The following is a 20,770-nucleotide window of genomic DNA, read 5'->3' as shown; positions in this document are numbered from 1 at the left end:
CAGAGGCAAAAACTCGGGCCTGGGAAGAGTTCGGTGAGGCCATGGAGAAGGACTACCGGTTGGCCTCGAAGCGATTATGGTAAACCGTCCGGCGCCTCAAGAGGGGGAAGCAGTGCTTTGCCAACACTGTTTATAGTGGGGGCAGGAGACTGCTGACCTCGACTGAGGACATTATCGGGCGGTGGAAGGAGTACTTCGAGGATCTCCTCAATCCTGCCATCACGCATTCCGTGGTGGAAACAGAGGCTGGGGACTCGGGGTTGGACTCTTTCATCACCCAGGCTGAAGTCACAGAGGTGGTTAAAAAGCTCTGCGGTGGCAAGGCTTCGGGGGTGGATGAGATCCGCCCTGAGTACCTCAAGTCTCTGGATGTTGTAGGGCTGTCATGGTTGACACGTCTCTTCAACATTGCGTGGCGGTCGGGGACAGTGCCTCTGGACTGGCAGACTGGGGTGGTGGTCCCCCTTCATAAGAAGGGGGACCGGAGGGTGTGTTCCAACTACAGGGGGATCACACTCCTCAGCCTCCCTGGTAAGGCCCACGCCAGGGTATTGGAGAGGAGAGTCCGACCGATATTCGAACCTCGGCTTCAGGAGGAGCAGTGTGGTTTTCGTCCCGGCCGTGGAACACTGGACCAGCTCTATACCCTCTATAGGGTACTCGAGGATTCATGGGAGTTTGCCCAACCGGTTCACATGTGTTTTGTGGACCTGGAGAAGGCATTCGACTGTGTCCCTCGTGATGCCCTGTGGGGGGTGCTCCAGGAGTATGGAATCGGGGGCCCTTTATTAGGGGCCCTCCGGTCCCTGTACGAGCGGAGTAGGAGTTTGGTCCGCATTGCCGGCACTAAGTCGGACCTGTTCCCGGTGCATGTTGGACTCCGGCAGGGCTGCCCTTTGTCACCGGTCCTGTTCATAACTTTTATGGACAGGATTTCTAGATGCAGCCAAGGGCTGGAGGGGGTCTGGTTTGGGGACCAGTGGATTTCGTCTCTTCTTTTTGCGGATGACGTGGTCCTGCTGGCCCCCTCTAGCCAAAACCTACAGCATGCGCTGTGGCGGTTTGCAGCCGAGTGTGAAGCGGTTGGGATGAGGATCAGCTCCTCCAAGTCCGAGGCCATGGTACTCGACCGGAAAAGGGTGGCTTGTCCTCTTCAGGTTGGAGGGGAGTTCCTGCCTCAAGTGGAGGAGTTTAAGTATCTCGGGGTCTTGTTCACGAGTGAGGGAAGAATGGAGCGGGAGATCGACAGACGGATCGGTGCGGCTGCCACAGTAATGGGGGCGCTGTGCCGGTCCATTTTGGTGAAGAGAGAGCTGAGCAGAAAAGCAAAGCTCTCAATTTACTGGTCGGTCTACGTTCCTATCCTCACCTATGGCCATGAACTTTGGGTCATGACCGAAAGAACGAGATCACGGATAGAAGCGGCTGAAATGAGCTTCCTCCGTAAGGTGGCCGGGCACTCCCTTAGAGATAGGGTGAGGAGCTCGGCCATCCGGTAGGGGCTCGGAGTAGAGCCGCTGCTCCTCCACAACGAGAGGAGCCAGTTGAGGTGGCTCGGGCATCTATACCGGATGCCTCCTGGACGCCTTCCTCTGGAGGTGTTCCAGGTACGTCCCACCGGGAGGAGGCCCAGGGGACAGCCCAGGACACGCTGGAAGGACTATGTCTCTCGGCTGGCCTGGGAACGCCTTGGGCTCCCCCTGGAGGAACTGGAGGAGGTGTCTGGAGAGAGGGACGTCTGGGCGTCTCTGCTGAGTCTGCTGCCCCCGCGACCCGGTCCTGGATAAGCGGAAGACGACGAACGAACAAACTTTGTAACAGGACTTTTGTGTAAGGCATGTTAGGATGAAGGTTAATTGTGGAACCATCAGATATGCTGCTTGGTTAAATAGAAAAAACTTATGTTTTCTTTTCATTTAAGCTCATAAGGTTCACTGACATCTTGGCTCTGATGCTGTTAAAGCATTCCAGTTGTGCTTGGATGGAGTTAACTGCAATATTCCTTTAAAGAGATATAAGACTGACTATCATCTGCATAGCAGTATAAGATATCCCATGTTTGCTCAGAGCGGAGCCCAGAGAGAATACATAGAGAAAAGAATGCCCTCAAGGTGGGCATAGAACCTGTTGAGTACATCTCTGGCAAAGAGGAGTCCCTTGGGCATTGTGCATCCCTGGTGTTGTAGTCTGTGATGCACTTGATGCCCCTTGACATGCGCCGGGGGTCGTTTTAGTTGGATTTAAATTGTCTGTGTATTTCTGCATTTACACTTTTTGTTTGTTTGTGTTGGGTCCAGCCATTGATAACAACATTTAAAGGCCAGTTTGGTCTTTTCTGGAATTTTCAAAATAAATCACAGTAACCTACTTCCAGCAAAGCCAGGAACAGACCTTCCACGGCCTGGAAAAGAAGGCCAGGAACGCATCACACACCTTCCTGTGTGCACGTCTACGTAGCGAGAGCTACCCCGCCGCATCGCAGCCACCCAAGGGGCCGAACGAGCCTTTGTCGTACAGTTTGGCCGGGCCGGCTAAAAGCCATTCCCCACAGTTACGGAGATTAGCTGCAAGCTAACACCTTTGGTTTACCAAAACTTGGATGTTTCCTCAACACCCAGGACAACTTCTCCTCACCACAGTTCACGTAAAAGGTAGTGTTTGGGCAGAGAAGTTTAGTTCACTTAATGACATTTGTTTTATTTGTGTTGAGAAACTCAGCTAATGATGTGTTTTTTTATTTTTTTAATTTAAGACAAACTTTATTTAAAGTGTAGTTTTTAAACACAGATCGGCCATAGCACACCGTGTCATTTTAAAGGTACATGTTTGATTCTGATAACAACTATGAGCTTCTTTTGTTAGCTCCAACCGCTAACAACTCAGAGCACGGGCTTGCCCACCTCATGAGCCAGCTACAGATCATTTACCCTGAAAGGTTGTTGGTCCTCATTCAAAGTAATATTTTCTCAAATATCATTTTAAAATTTCCTTAATAATATTTGTACTAGATGAAGGCAGCTAATCAAACACCATTAAGCCCCATTTATCCAGACAGGTTTGGTTCTTATTGAAAATAATATTTCCTTAAATATTATTTCAATATTTCCTTAATAAAATTTCTTTAAATATTATTTTAATAAATAAAGGCAGCTAATTAAACACCGTTGAGAATTAGTCATCCAGAAGGTTGGTTTTATTCAGCAGATCATTCTTTAAAACCTTATTTTAATAAAATTATATTTTATCTGATCTTGCATTGTGAATGGTTGTCTAAACGTTGCTGATTGTTGCCCAAGTTGGTTCCAAGACTAACTTAACTTCATTTCCAGATTCTTCAAGATAATCCTTGGTTCTCAAACATAAACATTGCATGCTAATGTTGCATCACTCTTTTGGTCATGGTTTTCAACCATCATTGATTCACTTGTTTATATTGTACATAGCCATTAGTGTTTATTCTTTAATTCTGCTTGGTAGTTTAGTTGGGTTGTTTTAGCAAAGTAAAGAGTTTGTTGATTAAAATATGTTGGACTTTAAGTTGATTTTTGTTAATACATTTTTGTATTTTAAGAAATTGTGTGAACTCATTTTGTGTGTGTACTGTGCTGTTCAATAATTTGTTGTGAATTGGCGCTCTGTAAAAAAAAAAAAAAAAAATAGTTTAACTTAATTGAATAGCAGGACTTATCCAATGTGTCTTGAATGTTCCAAATGACATGACTTTTGGAAATTGCCAAGTTTCAGACACATCGAGCTTTTGTAACTTTGAGATTTTTGCTGAGATCATGTTTGGAGAATATCTGTAAATTTAGGCTGGTACATCAGATTACTGGTCATAGCTTCCTGCATGTATGTTAAACTTGTATTTTTGGAGAGACTTTTTTGAAAACAAAAAACCTTAACATGTCTCAAGCTTTTTTAATCTTTTTTGGAATTTTGAAATGCTTCTTTTTGCTTTTTGGTCCCACGCATCCTGAGATTCCTTTCCCAGAAGTGGAGTTGTTGTCCCCTCCTTTTGACTGAGTCATTAAGTAGCCAAGCTACAGCCTTTCACAAGGCCCTCACTGTCCTGGAGGCCAGAGACTGGGGATAACTCAATTTGCCTTCTCTGACCAGCTCGCTCTGTCTCTCCAAATCTCGTCTTCTGCTCTGGTCTTTGCAAATTAAAAAAGGCACAATGACGTACAAAAGCAATTTACTTCAATGTTATATAAATGTATTGCTGTCAGCAAGCCAAGAGCAATAGCAACATTGAGTCAAGGAGTTCAGCTGTGGCACCTAAATGTGACCTCATGCTGCATGTTGCTATAAAACCTAAACTGGGGTTTTGCTTTTCTGTTTCCCAGGCGGAGTTCTCAGAGATCAATCTGGCTTCTTACGTCAACTCAGGCTGTATGGTGGACATGCAGGTCAACAAAGGGGGCTCCAAAGTTGTCAGGTGAGTTATTTGAGGTAATTAAAGAGATGATGCGATTTTGTCAGGAAAAGCCAAAAAACAGATTGCCTATTCCACTGATTATATTTGCTGTTTTAAAGCTCCAAATACAACCTCTTTGTTACCCAATACCTCATTGTGTCTTATATAGCCGATATATTTAATCTAATTAAACTTTGCAAATGGTTGTGTTTAGGTCATAAAAGCCTTTACTGCAGCTGTTGGGCGCAGACAAAAACTAGAGCCTAGATTAAAAACAAACCCCACTTGACAGATGCATTTGTCAAATATCTGAGAACACAATTCCTTCCTTTACTGTATTTAGGCAAGGCACTAAATATTTAAGCTCGGTAATTAGATGACAACTTAAACAGCAAGGAATGGCCTGTAGCCAGGAAGCAATAGCAGCAGGATACATGAAGCTGAGTATAGAAAGAGACTGCTTTTTTTAGTGAAGTAAGAAATCACTGATGCTGGTAGGAAAAATTACGTCATGTTCCTGCCATTGTGAATTTCACTTGAGCATTTCTTGATCTAAACTAATGCTTCACAGTATTTCAAATTGCAGTCTTTACTGCAATATCAGTGTTTGCAATATTGCAATTGCAAACGGTCTGCTTGGATGCAATGTTTTGTAGGATACACATGCCAATAATAATTTAGGATATATTTTCACTGCCTTCCATGCTCATGCTTGATGGATATTTTTAGTGGTCAAGATTCTAAAGCTCGCAAAGAGTGGTTGGGACATTGTGAAAAGAGAAAAAAAAGAACAGTTAACAGATAAATTGGACTTGATCTTGCCATCGCAATATTTAGCAATAATATTGCAATTACATGTTTTCCTGATTTTCTAGCATTAACCATAACCAAATAACATGCATCATAACATTAAAGTTGCTGATACTGCACATTTCAAAACACAAACTGTTATCTATTAAAAAATCCTAAATATTTCAAAGTAGACACTGTCCCTACTTGTTTTCGTTCTATAGTCCCTGTTAAAGCAATTTAGACTGTGCCAACCATCCTTTTCTTAAACTAGTAAAAAATATTATCTTTGCATTTATTTCAGTACTACTCTGTCCGGCAGAGTAGCACTCATTGTTGTCGGAGTGCCAAGAAGAAGTCAACCCAACACATTTACTTTTGTAAGAGGAGCATTACAGCTTTCACTATAATGCTCCACTTGAGACATACAGGGGTTGGACAATGAAACTGAAACACCTGTCATTTTAGTGTGGGAGGTTTCATGGCTAAATTGGACCAGCCTGGTAGCCAGTCTTCATTGATTGCACATTGCACCAGTAAGAGCAGAGTGTGAAGGTTCAATTAGCAGGGTAAGAGCACAATTTTGCTCAAAATATTGAAATGCACACAACATTATGGGTGACATACCAGAGTTCAAAAGAGGACAAATTGTTGGTGCACGTCTTGCTGGCGCATCTGTGACCAAGACAGCAGGTCTTTGTGATGTATCAAGAGCCACGGTATCCAGGGTAATGTCAGCATACCACCAAGAAGGATGAACCACATCCAACAGGATTAACTGTGGACGCAAGAGGAAGCTGTCCGAAAGGGATGTTCGGGTGCTAACCCGGATTGTATCCAAAAAACATAAAACCACAGCTGCCCAAATCATGGCAGAATTAAATGTGCACCTCAACTCTCCTGTTTCCACCAGAACTGTCCGTCAGGAGCTCCACAGGGTCAATATACACGGCCGGGCTGCTATAGCCAAACCTTTGGTCACTCATGCCAATGCCAAACGTCGGTTTCAATGGTGCACGGAGCGCAAATATTGGGCTGTGGACAATGTGAAACATGTATTGTTCTCTGATGAGTCCACCTTTACTGTTTTCCCCACATTCGGGAGAGTTACGGTGTGGAGAAGCCCCAAAGAAGCGTACCACCCAGACTGTCGCATGCCCAGAGTGAAGCATGGGGGTGGATCAGTGATGGTTTGGGCTGCCATATCATGGCATTCCCTTGTCCCAATACTTGTGCTAGATGGGCGCATCACTGCCAAGGACTACCGAACCATTCTTGAGGACCATGTGCATCCAATGGTTCAAACATTGTATCCTGAAGGCGGTGCCGTATCAGGATGACAACGCACCAATACACACAGCAAGACTGGTGAAAGATTGGTTTGATGAACATGAAAGTGAAGTTGAACATCTCCCATGGCCTGCACAGTCACTAGATCTAAATATCATTGAGCCACTTTGGGGTGTTTTGGAGGAGCGAGTCAGGAAACGTTTTCCTCCACCAGGATCACGTAGTGACCTGGCCTCTATCCTGCAAGAAGAATGGCTTAAAATCCCTCTGACCACTGTGCAGGACTTGTATATGTCATTCCCAAGACGAATTGACGCTGTATTGGCCGCAAAAGGAGGCCCTACACCATACTAATAAATTATTGTGGTCTAAAACCAGGTGTTTCAGTTTCATTGTCCAACCCCTGTATATATATATATCACCTCCCCACAGGGTCACACCCCAATAAGGGAGCTCCAGCCCCGAAAAGCCAATGAAGACACATCCACACAGCGCGAGCCCCTGCACACAGCCCCCGCTCCGAGCATCCCTGCCACAATGCCAGCCTTGGGACAACCAAGTCAGATCCGCCCGGCCACCCTCCCTGCACCCCAATAACGCACCCGCACTCCAAATCCCTACATAAGTGGTGTAATGGACCGGGCAGAAGGAGGTGTGCAGGGATGAGGAATGAAGGACTGGGGGAAATATTGCTCTCCCAGAGAGCCAGCTCCCTAGCTGACCCCAGTAGGCACCCAATCAGGGAGCCACTGGCACATCCACCCCAAGGCAGCAATAAATCTGACTTAGAACCATCTATTTGAGTCATTGGTGGCAATGTGAGAACAAAGAAAGATGGACATAGAAGAAGATGGTAAGACAATTGTAGTTTTCACTGGAGAAAGCATTTCTGAGTTTATATGTCATGGCTCCTTAAAACTAGCATTGGCCAAATGCATAAACTTCAACCCCAGGGCTCCTAAGGCAGATACATTGTTGCTAATTTATCTCCCACTAAACGAGGCGCCGAAGCAAAAGTACAGTTATACCAAATGCCATTTTAAGCCCATGAAAGTTTAGTGACATGATCAGTGGTGGTGGTTGGGAACTAACGTGCAAGGAATTGAGGGTGACAGAATCATGGAGAATTGTACATGCTTAATTTAATAAAGATTAAACTTATAAAAAACACTAGAGATGCAGGAACACAAATATTTGTTCTGGCAGGCCGAACAAATGGAAGGATTTGGCACGGTACTGATAATAGTAAGAGGCATTTCAGCTGAAATGAGGAACATAAGGTTGATTGGCAACAACCTGTAGGTGAGGTGGGAAAACATAAAGAGATGAGATGAAGCAGTATTGGCTAAAATCGCACAGATGCAAAGGGATGGCAAGGGATAAGTAATAAACCTCAAGAGTTCTTAATATGTTTGCAACACATTATATCTCCAGAATAATGAATCAAAATATTGAAGGTAAAGTAATCTTACTACTGCTAAACTGCCATTTGCCATTATAGGAGATTGCCTCAGTGGGATAATTTTAGCCTCCTTGACAAATATTCTATTAAACCTTGGATCTCGTCCTTGAAACCACCCAGTTACAGGACAAGGCTTGACCATGTCCTGAGAAGTATTGTCAGCCAGGGGTACTAAAGCAGTGGACAAAACAATGTGCAACCTGTTTTTAGCCCCAACACTGATGTAATTGTGTGTGGAATAATTTTGGTGATGTCGCTGGAACGATAGAACAGCCAAATTGGATTTAGGTGGTGTGACTGCTGCCTTGTTCACAAACACAGACATTCACTCCAAAAGTATTTTGATTACCAGTTAGGACTCTGAACTTGTCTACAAATAGAATAATGGTCAATTCAAGGAACCGGTCCCGGTGGGTCATGACTAATAATGAGTAGTGGTCCCACAGCTATAAAGTCAGAAGTTCAACTTCTAGAAGTTGCTTTGTTTCCGTTAAGTAACAGTGTTTCCTCCCAGAATAGAACACAAGGGAATTGTTTGGATACAAGAACTGGCAAAAACTCTGCAAACCTTTTAGAACCTTCCCATTTCATAGATTATGCACTAATTATGTCTGTGACAGCCGTGTGTTTAATTCTGCACCAGAGGAATGCATAAACACCAGCTTCCAAGGCACATATTAAGCACACGCCATGTGATTGAGGTTTGGTTGAGTCTCTGCACATGTGATCATGCTAGGATTGCACACACACCCACACGCAAACATGGTTTCTTTTTTATTTAAAACAGGCACCTACTTTTCCACATGTCTCCTGGCCAGTGGGACCTTTGACCTCTAAGTGCAGACAGGCTGCCCTGTGCTGGCCCCATGAAGCAGCTCATGTTCTCACAGTTCTGTGGTTTCACTGAGATTTGTACAGTTAGATTTCTCTCACACTTGTCCATGTGCTATGCATCGTAAAAAATGTTAATGCTCTGTCATAATACATTAAGGAGTAACAAGGGTGGAAAGTAACCACTCATTGTTCTGTAAAGAAGGAATAAACATGACCAAGCTGACATCTTAAGGGGAAAAAGCTATCCAGATTAACATGGACTGAAGTAATAATAAAATTTTCCCCCTTGTCATATCATAAAATAACTGTGAGGTACCACATTTTTTTGTTTCATTGTCACTAGAGACCCAGGCAAGATTACACCCTGAGTAGAATAAAAAAAAAATCTCTGAAGCAGAACCTGTCTGGCAACATTAATTAGGCTTAATGAACTCAGAAAGCAACATATTTTACCCCAGTGTAAAGAAATGTAAGAACAGACGAGAAACAAAGTCAGTGTCTTCTATCGATCTGGAAAGGGTTACAAAGACATTTCTAAGGCTTTGGGACTCCAGCGAAGCACACTTAGAGCCCCTATCCATAAACTGAAAAAACATGGAATGGTGGGGAACCTTCCCAGGAGTCTACTAAGAATACTCCAACAGCACATCAATGACTCATCCAGGAGGTCCAAAAAAAACCCCAAAACATCTAAAGCTCTGCAGGCCTCACTTGCCTAAGTTAAGGTCAGTGTTTATCATTTAACAATAAAAAAGACTGAATGAAATTAATTCATGTAGGCCAAAACCGCTGCTGAGCAAAAATAACACAATGACCTGTGTCATTGTCAAAAACATATTGATGACCCCAAGACCTTTGGAAACTTTTGGGAAAACAAAAGAAATTAACATCCTACAGTCAAACATAGTGGTGGTAGTGTCATGGCCAAGATCTGTTTTGCTCCTTCAAGACCTGGGTGACCTGGTGTTATTGATGTAGCCATAAATTCTGCTCTCTCACACAACATTTTTAGGGAAAATGTATGAACATCTGTTTGTGAGCTCAAGGTCAATCACATTTGGGTTATGCAGCAGGACAATGATCGACAGTTTGACATAAGCAATGTTTGGAACAAAGCAGATGTGGAGCAACAGGCTCAGCTTAGATAAAACCAAAATTTTACATTATGGTCTGTATACAAAACCTTCCCCACTGGGAAACATAATGGTGGCACATCATGCTGTGGGGATACTTTTAATCAGCAGGGACAGGGAAGCTGCTGAGAGTTGATGGGAAGATACATGGAGCTAAACAACGGACCATTCTTCAAGTCCAAAGTCCAGCGCTTCTGTGAACCTCTCCAATGTGACTAAGCTTGAGTTATTTTGCAAATAAGAATGGGCAGAAATTTTTGGTTGAGAGTAGTTATAGTTGCAGTAGTTATAGAAGGGTTAAGAGGAGTTTATGAAGTATTGAGCACTCTTGAGTGAAGAAGTAATAAGCAAGTAAAAAATTGGAAAAAACACAATATAAAAATCTAAAAGTTCCAACAGTTCAACAGCACTAATGGGAATGGGTGGGGAACAGGATTGTGTAGAATTAGTGTCGAAGAATGAGCAAAAGGCGAAACAGGGTGATTATATTCACAGTTTATACACAGTGCCAACAGAATGCAGCATAATAATATAATGGGAGACAGAATGTGCAAAGTAGGAGCGAGTTGATTCTTGCAGTTTATCTATGTGTGTGTTTGTTCAGAACAGCCACAGCTATGGGAAAAATCTGTTTTTGAGTTTGTTTGTGCATGTGTGGAGGGCTCTGTACCTCCTGTTGGACACCAGCAGTTTAAATAGGTGGTTGATGTGTGGGGTCTATGCAGATGTTGGTTGTTTTCCTCAGGAAGTCTGTGTCATAAATGTCCTTTAGTGTTGGGAGCTCAGTTCACCAACCAGCTTTGCGCTGGAGATGACCTGCTGAAGGGCCTTTCTGTCAGCTGCAGAACAGCTGAGGAACCATGGGGAGATGCAGTATGTTAAAATGCTCTCAAAAGTAGAGTTACCAGCATCTCCTGTGGCAGTCCAGCCTTTTTCGGCATCCTCAGGAAGAACAGCGTTGCTGCGCCTTCTTCACTGGGACAGAGGTGTTAATGGTACATGTGAGCTCCTCGGACATGTGTACTCCTAAGAACCTGATGTCAGACACGTTTTCTCCATTGATGAAAATCGGAGTGTCGTCTTCAGCCTAGAGCTTCCTGTAGTTGACCAGCTTCTTGGACTTTCTTGTATTCAGAGACAGGTTGTTCTCAGAGCACCAGCTAACCATGTTCTGAATCATTGCTCTGTGTGCTGACTCGTTGCTGTCGCTGATCAACCCGATGATGCTTATGTCGTACACAAACTTCACCATTATGCAGGAGTCTGAAGGGTTTGAAGGGAATTAATGCTTTTTTAAGGCAATGCAGTAATCAATCTAGTGGCCACTACTGGCTTTTGATTGCATTTAACAATTAGTTTTAAAATTTAATTCATTTATTTTATTGTCATACATTTTACGATAAAATAATGTTTCTTTGGTGGATCATTTAAAACATAGCCCGGTCTACCTGTGGAATATGAAGATGACTGGACACGTCCAAATACCTGTTTCTGAAACTGGCCATATCAATATACTTAACATGCAGCATGGCATGTTGAGTGCAGCAGAACAGTATGCCACAAAGTACAGTAGTTGTGGCAAGTTTTTCCCAGATGAAATTCTGCAGTCAGCCCTTAGGCTTCTGTGGCGCTTGCTGCTAAAAGCTCCATCAAGCTTCTCTGCTCAGTGGGATTGCTGATCTGGCCGAACAACAGATAACAGCAGCCAAACTATGAAAAGCCTCAGAGCTATGGAGGTAAATTTGTCTCAATATTATTCAATCAAACAAAAAACTAATCTCAATCAAAAAAAGAAATTGTGGTCAAAACTTTTGGAATTTTCAATCAAAAAAAAAACAATCTCAATCAAAAAATATTAAGTTGTGATCAAAACTTTCAGAGTTTTTTTTTTTTTTTTGGAATATTTTATTTTGGGAGAAAAAAATTGTTTGAAAAAACGTTTTTGATTAAAATGGCTCATATTTTTTCATGAAGAGAAAACAATTATTCGCAAAACATAAACTTTTATTTGCGCATATCAAAAATCTTTGATTACAACTCTCGCTCTTTTGGTTTTGACGCTCTCTGTTTTTGGTTGAACTCAACAAATTTTGAGTGCTGGAAACATGAACATCCTGGGTGGGGCCTAAAGATGAACGATATAAGACGTTTTCCTATTGGTTAGCGCTGACTAAAGTGGCCGCTCGAACTGCAGGGCTTGTACAGAAGAAAACTGCGGTTAAGTGAGCCGACGGTCAGAAATACGCGGTCGTGCCAGCCGACACCAGCTCTCTCTTAAAGATTAGCTTCGCGCATACAAGGTGCATTGCGGTAATGGAGCAGAAAGGACCCCGATCCTGGCAACGGTTGAGAAAATAAGAAGAAAACAGAAAAGTAACCTACAGTTAAAAATCAATATGAATATTCAAATCAACATAACACAACCCTTTCCAAAGGCTAGCTCCTTGAAATATCTTAAGAAAAAGAAACTGGGTGGGTTGAGGTGGCATGGACTAAGGCAAAACTAAGGGTGTATTCACAGATACCACTTTTGGTCCATTTTAAATGGACCAGAGCTCATTCCCTCCCTTGGTGCAGACCTTTTGTGCAGGTGTGAATACACTCAAGTGAACCCTGGTCCAGCCCAAACAACCAGACATAGACCTACCTTTTGAGGTGGTCTCAGTCACCTTCCTTACATACTCTGGTGCTGTTCGCTTCTGGTGTGAATACAAACTGGCCTCGATCTGACCCAACTACCAACACTGTTGCATCTATTTGGACTTAACAAGCCACCGTAGCAGAGAAAGTTATACTGAAATCTTACCTGCTAAGCAACACTGTTGACTGCGTTTTTTTTTAGCTCGGTGCAGTGCACAGCGTCTCTTTTCAACTTGCAACGTGCATTCCCCAACAGGATTTCAAAATTATAGATAGCACATCACAAAATCTGGTTTAAATTAGCTGGGATGGTGGCGCAGTTGGTAGCACTGTTGCCTTGGAGCAAGAAAGTTCTGGGTTCAATTCCCAACTGGGGGTTTTTCTGCATGGAGTTTGCATGTTCTCCCTGTGCATGCGTGGGTTCTCACTGGGTACTCCAGCTTCCTCCCACAGTTCAAAGGAATAAGTGGTAAAAAATGACTGACTGCTCTTAATCCTCACAATGATGTTGCAGCTGTAATAATGGCACACATATGCAAAACAGAGGGTTCTGCTTGCAGAACTACCACAGTTATTTTCCTCCCTTTCCCGGTCTGTGCTCTGTCCCGACCCCATCATAGGAGCAATGATTGTCAGTTGCATGGCATTGTTTAGAAGTTACTGTTCACTTGCAAAAAGTACAATGGGAACGCGAACCGCACTAAAGGAAAAAAAAATAAAATCTGCTTTTGGTCTGGACCAAAGTATTTTCCTGGTGTAAATACACCCTAAGGTAGGCTAGTTGAACAAGTCTGGATAGTTTATGAGATCAGTCTTAAGATCCTTTAAGCTGGTGAGACAGTTCTGGATGTCTGGCCAAACAGTCAGACAGGTCACTTTCCCCCTTGACACTCACATAACTCAACAGAGCATCTGTAAACTTCAGGATATTAGTAGAACTTGAGACAAAAACTAGTTTTGCAGCGAAGTGTCTGTAGAAAATGAGTCACTAGGTTGTCTTTGTGAAAGGACATCCCCTGAAACCATTGCAAAGCCTAGAATTTGGCTTAATGAAGGGGGTATCCCCTGGAAGGACGTGTGCTTGGCTTGCTGGTGGAGTTCTATATCCCCTCAGGTCCTGGAAGTTGATTTTTTGAGTTCCAGGTTTTATAGAGAAGTCGCTTAGACTATTTTTAGACAAGAACTCTCATAGGATGGACATCTGGATGACTAATTCTCAGTGGTGTTTAATTAGCTGCCTTTATTTAGTAAAATAATACTTATTGAAAGATTAGGGAAATATTAAATATTATTTAAGGAAATATTACTTTGAATAAGAACCAACAGCCTTTCTGGATAAATTGTTCCTTATGGTGTTTTATTAGCTATCACATTTAGTTAAATAATATTTAGGGAGATATTATTTCCTAGACTGAAAGCTAACAACCTTTCCTTATTAAATGATTCTTAATTGCCCTCACCTGGTGACGAGGAAGCCTACGGACTCATAAGTTGGCGGGGAGTCATGTGTTACCCCTAACTTGACTGACGTTAGCCATTTGTGGTTTCAGCTAACAAAGGAAAGCCTATAGCTTCCGTAAAGTCAAACATGTACCTTAAAATACCATTAATACAAGGATCAAAATGCATAAGCGTTGAAGGTGTGTAATGGCCGATCTTCAATTAACTCGGCCTCGTGTGGGGATTAACAAAGGGACTAGCGTTGCAGCTACTCTCCGCAGCTGTGGGGAAGGGGCAGCTGTATTCAGCCAGCTGAACTGTGGTGATGATACCTTTCCTCAAGGTCGTGGGGAGAACCACTTCAATTAGGGATAGGGTCTTTCTGTAGGCCTCAAAAAAAGAAATCAAGCTTGTCTTAATTACACCCTTTTATGAATGAATGCAGGGCACTTGAACAGCAGATCATTATTTAACTTTACTGCACAGGAGCGGCGGGGACTCGGCCGCCTGATCATAGTCACTTTTGGATCCAAGAATTTTTGAAAATAGTATTCTCATACTTGTCCACGAGTATAAAGACCTTCAGGTACAAGACGACATTCAAATACAAGCGCTATGCCTCTCCTGTCCAGTTCTTGCCTGCGATCCACGTGGAAAAGGCCGTCATGTTGGAACACAACGCTTTTGTTTCAGACTGAATGACTTCATGGAAAGTCCAGCTATGACTCCTCCTCTTCCTGGGCTCAGCTGGAAGCAGCTTAATGTCATTAATTTTAAAAGTTCCATAAAATTTCATACTCGCCTTTGATTATGTACAGTCCATGTTCATCCATGTTGTAACCTATGGCTGAGGTCTCAACATTATCAAACAATTTGAAGTAAGTTGTTCTACAGAGAGAGGACAATTGTTCACAAGTGGAAGGCATAAGTGAAATAGGACAGCTTCCCAATCCCTTAATACATGACATAATGCAAACTGAGCTCTTTGGCATTAGAGACAGTGCTCATATATGTAGAGAAAGAGGGGAAAGGCCTATAACCTAAAGAATACAATTTTTACAGTGAAACATGGTAGTGGCTTTAGGTAATCTGGAACTAGGAACCTTGTCAACATTGAAGGAATTATGAAAAAAACATTTAGAAATAAATCTGGGTCTGAGTCATCCCTTTGTCCTCTAACAAGACTTTGACCCAAAACACACGTCACTGCTGGTGAAGGATTACCTCTGGAAGACCAATGTCAACATTACTGACTGTCCTGCACAAACTCTGACTTGAATCCTACTGAAAATCTGTGGGGTGAATTAAGATGAGGAGTGGTGTATGAATTTTGTCCTCAATTGTGCTACACAAAAATATGTCACTGGTACGAAAACTATGCAATGCAACTTATATGTTAAAGCATTTGATCCAATCTAATCTATTGGTGCGCTATGCATTCACTCTGTCTGCATTGTTGAATATTCACTCTACTGTCCATGCTGAATGCTTAGAGTGGCTTCAACTGAGTGGCAGCCCCACCTACTTTTCTGATTAATTTAGATAACAACTATTTGAGCCCTTTAGGACTATATAGACTACTGAACCTGATGAACAGTTATTCATTTAATATAAAAGAAAAAACAAGATATTGATATCACAGCAAATCCGACATACCCTGCCCTGTTGCAGTAGAACACTTAGAATTCTACACCCATTGTCTTAATAAACATACATTATGTAAAACACGAGGATCAAAGGTGGCACGCAGTACTAGATGTTCCACAAAAAACGAGCCTCATTATCTTATATCTAGACCCATATGTAACTTTTATTTTGATAACCCAACATACATGGCAATATAGTCAACATTTAACCCCAATTTTCCAAACTATTTTATCCAGTTAAAGAAAATGCTTGAAAATTGCATTTTTAATGCATTTATTTCACTTGTTATGGAAGATCATCTTACCAAATGTAAAAGATCTGAATAAAATTAAAGCAAATACAAGCAAACTTACATTTGTAAGTCTCTTTTTTGCAACAATAAAACATTTGCAAGTGGTAATAATATTTTCATCTAAGAATTCCCCCTTTATTTTGATATAATGCTGTGTTCTGCTCAGACAAATGTGCAGAACAACGCAGGTCCAGGAAGCACCATGGTGAGTTGAGAGCCTTTTTTAATAATAATGAACAGGAAAAAACTTGCATGGACTGGGTAACGGAAATGGAGCGGGTAGTCGTCAGGATAGTATACAGGAGGAACCAGTGAAGAACAATGACAACAAGAGAGTATAAATACTGAGGGAGCGTGGAGAATGGATCAATGAACCAAGGGAGCTAATCAGAGGGTAATCAGAAACAGCTGGAGGAAGAGAGAGAGTGAAGGCAACTGAGGGAGGTTGGCTAATTCACACTGATGAGCAGGGAGTCTAGGGAGGTAACAGAAAACATCTAAGTGAACAGATATAACTAAACAATGAGACTACCAAAGAACATAACCAGGGAGAAACATACCTACAGGAAAATACAAACTAAAACATCTAACATAGGAATCCAGGGAAGTAACAAACACCCAAACAACAAAATGAATCTAAAAAACCTTCAGAAACCTTCAAATCTGAATGAACTTAAAAAAGCAAGGGAAGAAGTAAACAGAACTCAAACTCAAAACCCCAAACACAGGCAGATTACAACATTTAGTCCGCGAACTTTCAAAAGAGACCTAACATGTATTTTGGTGTTATGCCTACCATATCCCTGTTAACAGGAAAGCACAGATCTTTCTCTCTAACGTGCATTTTGCCATGACGGGATAGAGCCAGTACAGCACAATGCAGCATTGTGTATCAGGCCTGGGCTGATCCTCGGTATGTACTGTTTGACATTTGTAGCATTCCCGCTGAGTTTTACCACAATTAGTCTTATCACTGTGAGACAGGCTGATGGGCTTTTGAGACAAGCACAGGGTCTTTATGAAGAAAAATGTTTTCTTTGACCCACATATTCCTTTGGACCTTATTAGAAGGTCAGAGATTCTTTATGATAATCGGATCTGGAGACCAAAAGGCAGCATATTATCCCAAATATAAAAAGCTTCCTGGCAAAGGAATGCTGACAAAACCATGCTTTGGCACTAATAATCATAAACATGTCAGTCCTGGGGTTAACCATCGGCCATAGGATCAATTCTTCATAATCTTTTTGAGTAAAGAGAACCAAAATTATAACTTATAAATAACAGAAATAGTTTGTTGTACAGTACTTATCAAACAGTGGCCTCTTTACACCTCAAGTTCATAGAGGGTAATAGAAATATTTTTTGCAACATTTCACAATGATCTTTACTAGCATCTTCTAATGCATGTAAAGATATGAATTTAACAACCATAATTACCAAACAACACCAAAATAATTGTTTTGACTGCCGACTTGACCCACATGCACAGAACACTCAGGAACAAAGAACGTTTTAATTATTTTATTTAACCACAGGAACGATGGTCCGGCAACCATGTTACTAAGGAGCTTGGCATGGAAAACACTTGAAGTACAAGATTCGAGGAGAGCCAGTTGTAATACCACTGGGGCAAAACAGTCAGCCGCTGATATGCTGGCAGTCCTCCCTTTTATTGCACCGTAGCTGATGACCAGATAGGCTGCACCTGTCAGCCTCCAGATCTCCAGGACCCCTGCGACACCTAGTGAGGAAACTGGTTACTGGCATGTTCAGCAGTTCAGATCCTGACAATGTCAGTATCTTAAAAATATCTTGTTAATTAGTTAGCTTGCACCGTTAGCAATGCTGTGAGTACAGGCAAGTACCAGTATAGAGCTGGTCAGAAGTTTACCTGGCATAACTCTAGCTAGATATTTGACCACTCTTCTTATCAGAAATATTATATTCCATTTGAATTGGTTGTTTTTCAGTCACAGGGCCAGCTGTTAAGCATAAACTTCAATTTTTCAAATAGGCTTGAGGTCAGGGCCAATCCAGAAGCTTAATTTTAGCCTGTTTTTTCATTCTAAAAGCAATTTGTGACACATGTTTGGCACCATAGTTCTTTTGGAACAAACAAGCTGTTGACCAAATTTTAAGTTGAGGAAATTTGGTGGGACCATCTGCCTTCATTATGTCATTCACTTTGTACAGTGAACCAGCACAACTGGCAGCAAAACAATCCATCACTACATTTGTACCACCACCATGCTTGACAGTTGGTACAGCACTCTTATATTTGAAAGCATCATCTTGACTCCTCCAAGCATTTTCCTGGTCATTGTGGCTGAACAGCTCAATATTGATCTCATGTGAGCATACCTTTTTTTTTTAACCAGAATGCATCTGGACATCTACATGGGCACCAGCAAGTTCATGCTTGAATATGTCAAAGTTTTAGCTGTGCTTATTCTTGGTCAACAGGTCATCTGTCCACTGGCCTGACTGTGGCAGGTAATGCCGGTGTTCCACCATTTTCCAGTTTATGTTTTGCTTAACCCTTAAGCTGGGGCCAGACTACATGATTTTCTGCCTGATTTAACCCCAAATTCCCAGGTGGGGAAAGTCTGTATCAGTCTGCAGTAGTTGCAGTCAGTGGGCAGGGAGAGTCAGAAATAAAATGTCAGTGTGAGATGGGGTGAAGACGAGATGCTGCAGGCGTGTTAGAGGAACCGACCCAATCAGAACAATTAGATAGAAATTCTGAACAAATTATTATCTAACTAATTACAATCGCTTTGTGATAACTTTCCTTAAATAATATTTAACTGATAATTACAGACAAAGTTTAAAGTCATTCCAAACAACCTAAACTCTCACCATGAGTATAACAAAAAATACAATAAACACTGTCCAAATCCTATTTACTTGTCGGTGAAATGCAAAGTATTTCAAATTGCATATTTTTCATTTTATGGGGGAGGGGAACAGAAATATAAACAGTTCGAAATCTGAGAATATCTTCTATTACCTCCACCTACTGATATGTTTGTTACTTGAAATCCTCAAGGGAGTTTCAATGAGAGTTTGATGTGCTTAGTTGGCTTTAGTTGGTCTGAAAAATCCTGTAGTCTGTGATCCCCCAGCAGGGTGTGATCCCCAGTTTTTCAGTCGGGACACAAAAACAAGCCTGTTAGACTGAACACCTAGACTTTTCAAAATCTGCCACGACTGGGAAAGCTGTGTAGTATATCCCCAGCTTTAGTTGTTTTTGAGTTGTCGCTGAATATTATTTCCAATTTCATCTGAGGGCGACAGTTTGGGTCATATTGTAGAAGCTTAGGTTTCCACAGAACAACAATCCCTAAAAACATCAAAGTTAGTTTTGGAAAGCTTTCATAAACATTTCTGAATGGCAATCCCAAATCCCAACCTCAGCACTACTTAAAAAGTATGTGTTATGTTTAAAATGAGGACCAGTCAGGAAACCAACCAATTTTAATAAAACAAATCTATTGATGATTACCTATTGATGGTTATAAAAAGTGTGTGGTCAAGGTGCAGGTTGTTAGGGGACATTGAAACAAATGTCAGTAGGTTGTGTCTATACGCGTGTGTAATTGTGACCCTGTTTGGATGAGAGACAATCTCTAAATTCAACATCATGCATCAAATTGTCATCAGATGGCATCAAACAAAACAAACCAGCAAACCTGGAGACCATATAATAAGAAGTAATGATACCACAGGCAGTGTAACAGCCCATTGTTGACAATTGGTAGCACCATTACTCTGTCACCCTCGTCCTTCATCATTGGTCCTCCCAACACCACAACAGAACTTCTACACCAAGTCCTGAGTTATGTTCCACAGGAAAAGAACAATATTCAATAGGAGAAAGACACAAGCCTGCTTAACCACTGGATAGTGTAGACTAGAGCTGCTGGGCATGTTTTACTATGAAAGGATCCGCTTGATTAATTGCCAGTGACATTCACGGATGGGATGTCGATGGCTTATAATCATCTGTTTATGTTAGCTGTAGTGTCACAATAATGACCACAGGAATGTCTCTCAAAATGAAAGCTGTATTAAATGACATTGGATCATTTAGGAACCAATTAAACATAACTTATCTCCAACATTCTATCATTGCTAAGCTAACTGCAACATTACAAGGTCACTTCAGGCTGAAAAGATCAAAATAAAAGCACTTAGTAAAACACTTATGTTGTAGTGTATACCTTTAATTTGAACATCTTTAATACTGTGGTGCAACGGTATGTTTGGTTATGAATACCTATTAAGAAGTGCCAAAGATAAGTAGTTTTGATCAAACTTACCAAGTCAGGGCATCAACTGATTATCAGGAATTAAACAGCTCTCAGTCTCTGTCAGTTACTGTTTTATGAATTTCTCCTGGTGAGGTGTGGTATTATAGAACAATAGATGGAGTGAATTCACACACTGGCATTCTCAAATAGCAAGCCCTGCACACATATACAGTCAGTCATTTTCTACCGCTTATTCCATAGTGGGTAGCGGGGGAGCTGGTGCCTATCTCCAGCAGTCTATGGGCGAGAGGCGGGATACACCCTGGACAGACACATATACAGACTAAACACAAACAACTTCTCTCCAAAAGAATAAGAATTTAATAGCAAAATACTTGAATTAACAAACTCTATAGGGTAGTAACATTCAACTAAAACTAGTAAGTAAAAAAATAAAATAAAAAATAAGGGAAACTAATAAACTACAAAAGAAAGGAAACAAACATATAAAAGTCAAACCAACAACCAACAAATGAATGTAGTGAAATTACAGTTCAGTGTGAATATGTG

At 41.7% G+C, this 20,770-nt stretch overlaps 1 protein-coding gene across 2 annotated transcripts in view; it reads left to right on the top strand.

The window, feature by feature from the left end:
• The window catches only part of syn3 (synapsin III), a 164,901-nt gene that overhangs the window by 56,297 nt on the left and 87,834 nt on the right, over positions 1 to 20,770 (top strand). For both annotated transcript variants that reach the window (XM_047389546.1, XM_047389547.1), the window contains exon 4: positions 4,347 to 4,438. In XM_047389546.1, coding sequence (XP_047245502.1) covers positions 4,347 to 4,438 — 92 coding nt within the window. The remainder of the gene's footprint in view (positions 1 to 4,346; positions 4,439 to 20,770) is intronic.

The sequence above is a fragment of the Girardinichthys multiradiatus genome, chromosome 17, assembly GCF_021462225.1.
Source record: "Girardinichthys multiradiatus isolate DD_20200921_A chromosome 17, DD_fGirMul_XY1, whole genome shotgun sequence".
Lineage (NCBI taxonomy): Eukaryota > Metazoa > Chordata > Actinopteri > Cyprinodontiformes > Goodeidae > Girardinichthys > Girardinichthys multiradiatus.
This window is presented reverse-complemented; position numbering and strand designations above follow the sequence as displayed.